General features: G+C 39.1%; 1 protein-coding gene across 1 annotated transcript in view; it reads left to right on the top strand.

Annotated features, from left to right (window-relative positions):
* LOC149318048 (maltase-glucoamylase-like) overlaps positions 1–12,247 on the top strand; it is a 184,447-nt gene that overhangs the window by 133,020 nt on the left and 39,180 nt on the right. Inside the window, exons 64-71 of the mRNA XM_089507700.1 lie at positions 256–340; positions 451–507; positions 763–887; positions 5,791–5,879; positions 8,560–8,609; positions 9,108–9,281; positions 11,073–11,222; positions 11,994–12,200. Of these exons, the coding sequence (XP_089363826.1) occupies positions 256–340; positions 451–507; positions 763–887; positions 5,791–5,879; positions 8,560–8,609; positions 9,108–9,281; positions 11,073–11,222; positions 11,994–12,200 (937 nt within the window). The remainder of the gene's footprint in view (positions 1–255; positions 341–450; positions 508–762; positions 888–5,790; positions 5,880–8,559; positions 8,610–9,107; positions 9,282–11,072; positions 11,223–11,993; positions 12,201–12,247) is intronic.

Below are 12,247 nucleotides of genomic sequence, written 5' to 3' on the forward strand. Positions count from 1 at the left end.
CTTATTTTTTCTGCAACTGAGCTCTCCACGTGTTGCGGGGGAGCTTTGTTTCCATCATTCATAACTTCTTTTGAGAATTCCACATTGTCACATTTTTGAGTTTTGGCATACAACAATATTATAACTGTGTGTTTCATGAATTCAAGAACATTTACTATATTTAATTGGTTTATGTTTTGGCAGAGGAGCTAACAGGTAATGTTTCAAGGTTGTTATTATGAAATATGAACTAGTCCTTATTTATAATTCTTCTAGGTTTGCAAATGACAGGACAACATGGGATATCTACAGGCAATTTTTATGGGGCCCAGCTCTGCTGATTAGTCCTGTGCTGGATGAGGTAAGGAAATATTTATTATGACTCTTATAGAATATTAGTAATATGTAATATTAGCATTCTTAACATATTTCTATTTGTCGTGATTTTACACTTGTTGCTTCATATTACAGGGTGCTAGAACAGTGAATGCTTACATACCTGATGCAAGGTGGTATGATTATCATACGGTAAGCAACTTAATAAATCTATTCAGGAATAACTTCAAATTAAAAGACCTTATTGCAGATTGGAAATAAATTACATACCTTCATCAATCAAATGCCCTGCACAGATTAACTTTATTGGACCTAAGATATCTTCCCTACCATCATACAACTAATCCTCATCAAAAGGAGATTCCAAACTTACATGTCCATGTATTTATTGTTCATCTGCATGCAAAGAAATGCTCTAGTTTCAACCACATAATATTTTACTTCTAGGAAAAATACCTTGGATTCCGAAGACAATTTAAGGTACTGGAAGCAGATCTGAGCCATATAAATCTTCATATTCGGGGTGGTTTCATCATCCCCTGGCAAGTGCCTAGTATTACTACCAATGCCAGGTAAGGACACTCTGTTATAGAAAAGGTGAACAGCTATAGCAAAGGTCAACTTTCATCCCCTCAGACTCATAGTGGGCTGTACCACTACTTTTCAGTTATATGTGAGCTAAAAATAGGGGCTGGAAGTCTATGGGGAAAACAGGCCGCTCCTGAAAGAGCAAGTTTGGGGCCTTAGCAACCGTATGCCATGGCCCCAATCCGGCTTTTTGTCAGCCCAAAAAGAAGCGGCAAAATGACGCTCCTTTTTAAGCAGGCAAAAAACTGGCTTTTCCTTCCCTGCCACAGCTTTACAGCACTCCTGTGGCATGCACTTTGTAAACACAGTGCTTCTTGAGCACCATGAAGCCAGCCCACATGTGGGCAGCCGGTGGCTTCTGGGCAGCTTTGGGATGGCATCGAGGTGTAAGTCATGCATACAGCATGCCCTCAAGCTGCCGGGAGGTCGACATTTCGAGCTGGCCTGTTTCAGCTCTTAGTTTGGATTTAACTATGTTATTTTTTATTTATTTTTTTGGAGTTTGCGGATGCAAACAGCTTTTCCAGGAATAGTGATTGACCATTTGTGGGGATTTGTTTAATTAAAAAAAATGGTGACGAATATAAGAGGGGCTTATAGCCTGTTCCTCCAGAGTTAGAGGCTCACATGTGGCCCATTCATTGTGTAGACTGAAGGGGTGTTGTGTCACGTACAAATAGACCCTCACAACATATCTCTTCTGTGTTCCTTTGCATTGCAGTTACATTTATTTGTCTCTTTAGTGTACTATGTTTTGTAGAAAGAGCTTAGTTTGGCATGGATTTTGAAACATGGATTGATTCATTAACTGTGTTCTGCTTCTTGAGCCATAATTGGCTCCTGAAGTACCAGAAATCACAGTCAGACATGATATTTTAGCAATATGTGGAGGTTCCTATAGCAATGACTTCTAATCCTTTGATGTTGATATATTATAATCAAGATTCTAGAACAGGAAGGTACAGAAAGAACAACAGATGAGCTTTATGCCTGAAGATTTCAGAGTACCATATATACTCAACTCTAAGTCAGCCTCATGTATAAGTTGAGGGCAGGTTTTGGGGCCAAAACCATGGATTGTCATATGACCTATGGATAAGTCAAAGGTAAAACTTAGGGGCATGTAACAAAAGATCTGAAGGATGAAGCAAAGGGAAGTGTTGCCACAGAACTTACAAAATTCCAGCAGGCGTAACTCTGTGTGTGTGTGTGTGTGTATGCCTAAAAAATGTAATTGAAAAATTGACCCCAAAAACCTGAGTTGACTTATACATGGGTCAGTGTAAGAACTGTATTGTAACTCTTATCTAAAAATGGAACAATTCCTTGGTTCCTTTGGACTTTAAACATGCTCTCATTTCCCCAATTCTGAAAAAACCTTCTCTTGACCCCTCCTCTTTGTCTAGCTATTGTCCGATTTCTCTTCTTCCCTTTCTTTCTAAGGTTTTGGAACGGGTTGTTTATTCTCGCTGTCTTAAGTTTCTTGAAGCCAACTCCATTCTTGATCCTTTTCAGTCTGGTTTCCGCCCACGGCATTCTACAGAGACAGTTCTTACTAAGATCTCAAATGACCTTTTACAGGCCAAGGCTAATGGTCTTTACTCTGTTCTCATCCTTCTTGACCTGTCTGCAGCCTTTGACACCATTGATCACTGTCTTCTAGTGGATATACTTTCTGACCTTGGGTTCTCAGACTCTGTTCTCGACTGGTTTAGATCTTATTTGTCAGGCCGATCTTTTGCAGTGGTCACAGGTGGTCAGACTTCATCCTCTGTTCCCTTATCTGTTGGAGTTCCCCAGGGCTCTGTTCTGGGTCCCCTTCTGTTTTCTCTCTACGCACTGTCCTTAAGTAAACTCATTAGCTCTTTTGGTTTTTCCTACCATCTGTATGCCGATGACACCCAGTTATATCTTTCCACCCCTGACCTTTCTCCAAGGCTTGAACAGCAAGTTTCGTCTTGTCTCACAGTTGTCTCACAGTGGATGCGCCATCTGCGTTTGAAGCTCAACATGTCCAAGACGGAGCTTCTTGTCTTTCCTCCTAAGTCAACACTCCTTTTCTGTCTCTGTGGACAACATTTCTATTCAACCAGTCCAGCAAGCCCACAGTCTTGGTTTTATCTTTGCTTCTTCTCTGTCGTGTATCCCTCAGATCCAGACCACAGCCAAGGCATGTAAATTCTTTTTATACAACATTGCCAAAATCTGACCTTATCTCTCTGCCTCTACTGCCAAGATTTTGGTCCATGCCCTAGTGATCTCATGACTTGATTACTGTAACATCCTCCTGGCTGGGCTTCCTCTTTCTCACCTCCGTCCTTTAATTTCTGTCCAGCATTCAGCTGCACTCATTATCACATCTGCCCACCGCTCTGACCATATCTCTCCTTTGTTGGCATCCCTTCACTGGCTCCCCCTCCCTTTCCGTATCCAGTATAAGCTTCTGCTGTCGACGTTTAAAGCCCTCCATGGGCTGGCCCCTCCTTACTTATCAGACCTTATTTCTCCTCACCTTACCACTCGGGCCCTCCATTCTGGTTGTCAAGGTCGGCTATCCCTGCCCAGGATTTCCTCTACCCCTTCTTGGATTCTTCCCTTTTCACTTGCTGCCCCTCATTCCTGGAACCTTCTTCACCCGCAAGCAAAAGGCATCACTTCATTAACCAGCTTCAAAATGGAGTTGAAGACCATCCTGTTCAGAGAAGCATTCCTAGGCATTGCGTGACTATCATTTGTTATGTGATGTTCTTTTGTTCTCTGTTTTATTGAACCATTTCCTGTAGCACTATGTATTTTATATGTATTATCCTATTATCTCTTAGATTGTACACCATAGGCAGGCTTTCTCTTATATACTTATTGTTTTATGTACAGCGCTGTGCAAATCTACAGTGCTATATTAATAATAATAATAATAATAATAATAATAATAATAATAATATAATCTGTCTTGGAAGCTTTGATCCTGCTCTGCTCTCTCATCCATCGAGACCTTATGCATATATATATATATATATATATATATATATATATATATATGGTACAGTACAAATCTAGCTTTCAAAGCTGGAATTGTATCTAGTGTTAATCGTTTATTTTTAATTAATTAAATAAATATCCTGCATTTCCAATAAAATAATATGTCTATGAGCCATAAGTATGTGTGATCTAATTTGCTGTCTGAAAGCTACCATAGTTCTGGCACATTCTAGAATTTTTAAAAATTGTATATAGGATTCCTATTTTTTCAGTCAGTTTACAGCTCCTTCTGGAAGGAGGAATCTTATGTTCCGTTATAGAAGTATGGGAGATCAATATGCATGCCAGAATTGATGCACCCACAAATTGCTGGAATCAAATGATAGCCTTTAGGGAAAAAGTAGAGAAAAGCAGCCCTTCCTCTAAACAGTCAGTAGCAGCAGAGAATGTCAGCTGGGACCACATTTGCCCTCCAAGAAGACAGACAGGAAGTATTATGATGCATTGGCATCATGACAGAGTTGCAGAGGCAAGATATACCAGTTATTTTAAGGATGGGTAGACAACTACATGGCACCAGGGGTAAATTCTCCTCTTAGATGCCATCCCTGCAGCCAGAAACCCCCTAGAGAGCACAACTAGCACTGTTTTCACATGTAATCCCTCTCAAAATGGTGATGGGAAGCAGTCCTGCATCACATCCTGTTGCCATTTTGAGATAGACTGCAGGGGGAAATGGAAATATTTGGATAATATAGGTTTCTGAGGTGCTTTTTGGAATAGACTGGGGATATCTTCACAAAATTACATACATATGGGAGTTTTCTGTGTGGTTTGAGGACAGAATTTTTCCCCAAAATCCTGTCATTGTTTTAAAAAGATGAGTGAGTGTGGAAGAGGGCTCAGAGGCAACAAAAATGGGTGTATAAACACTGCATGTGGTCTGCGGGTGTGAATTATATGACCTTCCATACTTTGTTGGACTGCAACCAGCAACATGTTTGTTAGAACTTGAAGTCTAATTTCCATCCCTGATTTAAAATTTAGTTCAATCCCCAGTTTTCCATCTATTAGCTGATAACTGACTCATCCTCTAGCCTTAATGTGTGGAGCTTGGCTGGTTGCTTCAAAGCTATATAGAATTTTTTGCCTTCTCCTCTCACCTTCATATTGGTGGTGGTGCTTTTTTGGTTGACATATTGAGCAAATAATGGAATGATTGCACATGACTGAGACATTTAATAGTTGTTCACATTAGTAAATTGTTATGTAGGGAGAGAAAATCTGGGATTATTAACAGTACTAGGTGCCTGGGATGCCATGAAAGTTGTTGTGGGACAAACTAATCACCATGGCTTGCAGCTAGGGTATACCTAAGGAACTAGATATTTGCTGATTTTGGCATGATCTGGCCTCACCCCCACCTCCTGATCTAATATAAGACTTAAGACTTCACTGTCCTTCAGATTCCTTACTGCTTCTAATATTGTGATTTAGCTTGCAGTTCAAAAAATATCAAAGTCTCTTTAAAACATGCATTTTGTGATAAATTTTTTTACCTTTGTATGAATCCTCTTAGGAATGATCTGTCAGTAGCAGTAGTAGTAAAATACTATACTTCCTCTAAGAGAATTATTTTCTCTAATTGTAATAATATATGTTACAAAACAAATATTTTTAAATATAGGAGTAAATATCTCAGTTTACTGGAAAATAATATTTAGATTATGCATTTCTTAATTGAATTGGAGTTTTCCATGGTATGGCATCCTGTACCCACTGACTCTAACTTTTTGTTGAATAATTATTAAAACCCATGGGATTCAGTCCTAACATTAGTATAGATGCACATATTGAAAGATTTGCCCTCCTGAATGTTCTTTAGGTTTTTCTTTTCTTTCTTTCTAGCCGTCTAAATCCCATGGGACTTACAATTGCATTGGATGATAATGGGGAAGCACAAGGACAACTTTACTGGGATGATGGAATTAGTATTGGTAAGTAACTTGGTAGACAGAAAATGCCCTGAATCCAGTCTCTGCTTTGTACCATAATATATTTGCATCCCCCACGTACTCAGTTCAGCTCAGAATGGCGCTATCACACTTGATGGCCACATTAAGAAAGAGAAAGACTTAGGGGTTGGGGATGGACAGGCTGAACACAATTCCAGTAGATCCAACCTGATCCAGCCCAACCAGCCCCTAAAAAAACTGGATGTTGGCAGAAGAGTTTCCCCAAAACTCCATGGCAACAGCTGGTAAACCAGACAGCCACACACCCTCTTAACTGCCACTGCTGTCACTGCCACTGTTCTATTTTCAGGCCCCAGTCATAGCCTGTGATGTTGGGATGCCTGGCCATGTAGATGAAGCCAGGTGCCCCATTTCCACCATTACAGGCCATGGCAGGAGACTGCACATAAAACTACAGTGACGGTGACAGGCGAGGTGGTGGCATCGAACCAGGTAAATGCAAGGGGAGGGAATGTGCTAGATTTTCAGGCAGGATAGAGTTAGATAGGCCCATTATATCCTGCCTATGCATTCAGTGCAACAGAATCTGAAAATGACCTAGAGTCATTGAGTGAGGTCTGTGAAAAGCATTAAGGATACTTAGAAAATTATCATGACCTGGATTTCTTTCAGTACCTGTGTCACATGCCTTGGTTCTGAAGCAAAGCCAAAGCATCAGGAATCCTATATTTTTCCATTTAAACAAAAATTATCCTGAATTATATAGAATCTCGTGTGCATGTAGTTTATCCAGTTTTAAAGATCTTTTCTCCCCTTTTATATTATTAACATGCAGATAGAAATTGTTTAAACCTGGCAATGTAAATCTTATTTATATTCAGAGTTAAACAAGTGAAACTATATATACAACATGATATAATGAGATGGTAATTTAAAAAAATGACTAAGGCAGGATATAAACCGCCATATAGTACGTATTGTATACGTACTAGGGTTAGGAAGGGGCGGTGCTTCCGCACCCCCCTAACCCTAGTACATATACAATACGTACAAGTTGGCGGCGCCCCTTCCACATGGGCGCCGCCATCTTTACGTACTGGACACATAGCGTCTGAAATGGAGCTTCTTTTTTGTTCCGCGTGGGAGCCGCGCGGTTTGGCTGCTGCAGCTCCCGCATGGAGCAAATGGCGCCGGCGGGGAAGTGCCGCAAAGCGGCGGTTTGTATCCTGCCTATGAGTACTAAATAACTTTTACCTAACCTAGGAAAACTGTTATTTTAAAAAAATATTAAATGGATGCATAAACAGGGCAAAATCTATTTTTAAAATAGTTTATACTTATTCTGGATTAGAGACATAAAGAATAGTCACAATCTTTCTTGTCCTCAACAAAAGAGGGTGTCTCAGTGTGTTTAGACATCCTGTTTGGGGGGGGGGGGACTCAACCTTTGCAAAATATGTACTCCTGCGCAAAAGCAATAGGCCAGTTGAACATAAGAAAGAGCAAACACACAAGAGAATAAAACAATGAAAAGAAAATGAAAAAGAGAAAATCCACCCATTCCTACTCAATAGTCATCTATGCATTTGAATGGAATTAAGTTGTGTCTTGAAGGCAGACAAGATCAAAATTAAAAATGACCTGAATAGACTAGAAAGCTGGGCCAAAGCTAACAAAATGAAATTCAACATGGAGAAATGTAAGGTATTGCACTTAGGGTGGAAAAATGAAATGCACAGATATAGGATGGGGGACACCTGGCTGAATGAAACTACATGTGAAAGGGAGCTGGGTGTCCAAGTAGACCACAAATTGAACATGAGTCAACAGTGCGATGCGGGAGCTAAAAAGGCAAATGCAATTTTAGGTAGCATCAGTAAAAGTGAAGTGTCTACATCAAGGGAAGTAATAGTGTCACTCTATTTTGCTTAGGTCAGGCCCCACTTGGAATATTGTGTCCAGTTCTGGGCACCACAATTCAAAAAGGATGTTGAGAAACTGGTGCGTGTCCAAATGAGAGCGACTAAAATGGTGAAGGGCCTGGAAACCATGTCCTATGAGGAACGACTTAGGGAGCTGGGTCTGTTTAGCTTGGAGAAGAAAAGGTTAAGAGGTGATATGATAGCCCTATTTAAATATTTGAAAGGATGTCACATTGAGGAGGGAGCAAGCTTGTTTTCTGCTGCTCCAGAGAACAGGACCAAGAACAATAGGTGCAAGCTACAGCAAAAGAGATTCCACCTCAGCATTAGGAAGAACTTCCTGACAATAAGGGCTGTTCGACAGTGGAACAGTAAGGGCTCTTAGACACTACCTCAGAGTGTAGTGGAATTTCCTTCCCTGGAGGTCTTTAAACAGAAGCTTGATGGCCATCTCTCGGAGATGCTTTGATTTAGAGTTCCTGCTTGGCAGGGAGTTGGACTGGATGGCCCTTGTGGTCTCTTCCAACTCTACGATTCTGTTTCTATGAGTCTAAGATATTATACTGTAAACTTCTTCTGAGTAGACATAGAGTCAGTTATGCTGTGCATCTAATACATCTTGAATAAATGTTTAAGTTGCCCAGTCTTACATTTATGAGGCTTCAGGGAAGGTTGGCTGCACCCCTGTTCTTAATCTATTCTATGTTCTTGCTGCTGTGATTGAAATACATGCAATAGTTATTCAGAAAAGTTATTCTGTTGTTTCTTTCTTATTACAGATGCCTATGAGAATGATTTTTACCTCTTTCACACTTTTAAGGCTAGTCAGGTATGTATAATTTCTAATTAGAAATCTTGCACTCTTTCTTCAAAACCTGTGCAATGCCCAGCCATGCTGTGAGCCATGATTGAGTGCTATAAAAGAATGAGGATTTTGAAAAGCTGCATCTCTGAATTGGTTTTGCAATGGCATTATTTCATCCCAATATCTCTTTCAGTTTGTCTGTAGCAGCCCATTTATATTTCATCCTATTTCATATTGTGTGTGTGTGTGTTTACTAAATTAATATTCTGAGTTTATCTTCAGCAGCTAAACTCAGGCAGTGCAATCCAAAGCATAATCACTAAACTAGGGAACTACCTGGCATACAAGAATATAGATTTGGGTTTCACTTGACAGTCCATGGATGATAGTGTCCTGTGTTGCATTTAGCTCCATACTATTTATCAAGTCAAAGAACAAGAATTAAAAGGAGCAGAAGCTAGTTGTGGCATGTAGTTATGAATTTTTAAATTTAAAACACAACAACAATATCATCTCTTTCAGAGTGTCTTGGATATCACTGTGGATCACCAGGGATACGTAGATCCAAATAACTTAATATTTGGTGAAATTAAAGTCCTAGGAGTAGCAAGCGAGACTCCTCCTGCTCTTTTGGTGTATCAGAATGGTGTACCAATTCCATCCACTCATATTGTGAATTATGATTCTTCAACTCAGGTAAGGAAAAATATTCTGACACAACAAACATTGAACCACTGTTAGTATGTAGAGATTTTTTTTTCCTTGTGGCTGCCTTATGTGCACTTTCAGTTTCTCTTCCTCTTTGATCTGCACTGCATATAATATTATATCATGTCTTGTCAGTCTTCATTTTTTCTAAAATTATTATTATTATTATTATTATTATTATTATTATTATTATTACAATATTATTATTATTATCATTATTATTATTATACCATCTTTTCCCTAATTCTGGGTTCAAAGCAGCTTATAAACTTAAAAACATTGGTAAAAATTCAGAAAATAAAAAAGTTAAAAAGATAAAAGACAATAAAAAATTAAAACCAGATTAAAACATACATGATTAAACATATGTGTTGCACACACACACTCCACAACACAACAGTTAGCTTCGTGCTTTGTTAGTGTATTGTTTCCATGAGACAAGCCTTGTACAGACACTCAACAAATGCTCATTTGAACAGAAAAGTTTGTTTGTCTAAGAAAAGAAAGTAGGGCGAGTGGCACTCTAACCACTCTGGGAATGAAATTCCAGAGCCTGGGGGCAGTCACTAAGAAGGCCCTCTCCCATGTTCCCACCCAGCATACCTGTGAGAGTGGTGGGACAGAGGGACAGAGGGAGGGACACTTTGCAGATATCAAAGCAATATATAAGCATGTAAAGCAGGATCAATGTAAAAGACAGGAGCTTAATGGAAGTCAATCAATTTCTGTTGATTGATCAATTGATTGATTTCAATCAGTAATTGTAAGAAGGGAGCAGTGAAATAAATAATGTATAAACTCTTGAGCAGGAACCTAGAATCTGTTCTGAAGCAAAGCCAATTCCCTGGAACCCAAATATAAAGGTGCTGGATATTTTAGAACATTGTGCTATGAGGTTCAACGTTCATATCTACTAATCATACACACTGTGGTCACATGACCTTACACTGACATTAGATGCAGCCAGTGCATGATGAAAAGCAGTTGGCGTGTCTCCAGCTAAGTTGTATCATCATAAGGAATCTAAAGCTATCCAAAAAAAAAAAAAAAAAGAGGAATAGCCCAGGATAGCTAGCACACCTTTTCATTTTGATTTAGAGATAGGACAAGACTACCCCAAGAACTATCCCTTTTATGTCAGCTTTATCACTAGTGTGAACCTATGCAAGGTGAGTTAGGATAAATGTATATTGAATATCCTTCATTTCAATTGTTTTTGGACAGATCATCAGATTATGATATGATACCATTTTTCTCAGACAAACTGAACTGAAAAAGAGTGTAAATTCATCTCATTAAATGCAATCAATTTCTATTTTGTTAGGTGTGGTATTTCCTTATAAACATTTTCTTATCAAATCAGAAGCCAAGGTATTAGACTGTCTATTGCTCAGATTCAGCAACATTCAAAGCATTCTGCACAGAGCTGGGTTTTTCATCATAGTCATCCATTCTTTTTTGTTTAAAATAATAATAATAACCCTGAGCATGTTGAAGCCAGTGGTCCTTTTATCTCAGAAAGTATAGAATGTTATCCATCTTGATTAAATTTCCCCCCAATAATGCCTTGTGTGGAATTTGTTGTTCCTATGAGAGTCACACACTGATTTGATATTTGATATTTCATTGAGTTGACCAGCATGACCACTTCACTGATGAGTCACTGTTGGGTCAGACACTATTCATGTTATCTGTGATGTTGGACTTTTTGCACAGTTGGGAATCTCTTTAATGCTGTGTAGACAAGATTGTGAACGGAATCTGTCATGTGGTTTTTAGGTCTTGCATGTTACTGGCCTTCAGCTTCAACTAGGACAAGCATATTCATTAAGCTGGGCAACTGATGTTCTAGACAATGAAAAGTTTGACTGTCTTCCATACCCAGAAGCAACAGAAAGTATTTGTGAAGCTCGTGGTTGCATCTGGAAGGTAAGCAGCCAAAATATGCTTGTTCTTCCATCTCATTTCACTGATTTGGAAAGGCATTCATAAATGTGGGAAATGAGTGTTCTTTAATTAGTGCATTTCCTCTCTCTTTTAAAAACTTTCCCCATCACTGTTTGGCATGATAGTGGACCTTTCTTGGAGGACAAGGGGGAAAAGGCAGCTTCCACTGGCAGCTGCCATTATTTCTCCTCAGTACTCCTTTTCAAAACAGAATATCATGCAGTGGGGAGGAGGTAGATGTTGGGTCCAAAACACACTGCTGAAATCATCCAGTTTAAGATTGCTTTAACTGCCCTGGTTCAATGCTAGGGAATTCTGGGACTTGTAGTTTTGTGAGACATTTAGCCTTCTCTGTGAGAGAGCTATGGTGCCACAATAAACTACAGTTCCCAGGATTCCCTAGCAGTGACTCAGGGCAGTTAAAGCTGTCTCAAACTGGATTATTTGTGTAGTGTGTTTTGGACCTTAGAGGGACAGCTGCCAATAGCTAATATACATTGTTATCTATTGATTTCTCTGACTGATTGTTCCATCAAAAATCAAAGATAGGAATTAGCCTTCCTTAAAATATTTATCAAGCATACTCAGAACATGCCTGTATTCTCATGAATGGTTATATATGAGAAATATCATTCCGCTATTCATAAGGCCTTTGTTTAATTCATTTATGCTTCCATTTTTTTTCAGTGACACTATTTAGGATTAGTTCTGCCTTAATTTAAAATTATGGTAACTTTTCCAATTTCATTTCAGGCTGTCTCTACTCCTGGAGTGCCATATTGTTACTATCCTAGTGATTATGGCTACCTGGTCAGTAATATTCAAAATAGTCCTCAGGGCTTGACAGCTGACCTCAATAGGAACACCAGTATCCCTAACCCCTATGGACCTAGGTCACCACCAGTAGATGTGCTTCGTTTGGAAGTGAAATACCATTATAATGATATGTTGCAGTTTAAGGTAATTATAGTTTATGTAGGGAAGGGGGAAAATTATTTGTCATCTAC

This window comes from Sceloporus occidentalis, unplaced genomic scaffold, assembly GCF_023333645.1.
Source record: "Sceloporus occidentalis isolate IW3139 unplaced genomic scaffold, rSceOcc1.0.p SCAF_2, whole genome shotgun sequence".
In the NCBI taxonomy this organism is placed as follows: domain Eukaryota; kingdom Metazoa; phylum Chordata; class Lepidosauria; order Squamata; family Phrynosomatidae; genus Sceloporus; species Sceloporus occidentalis.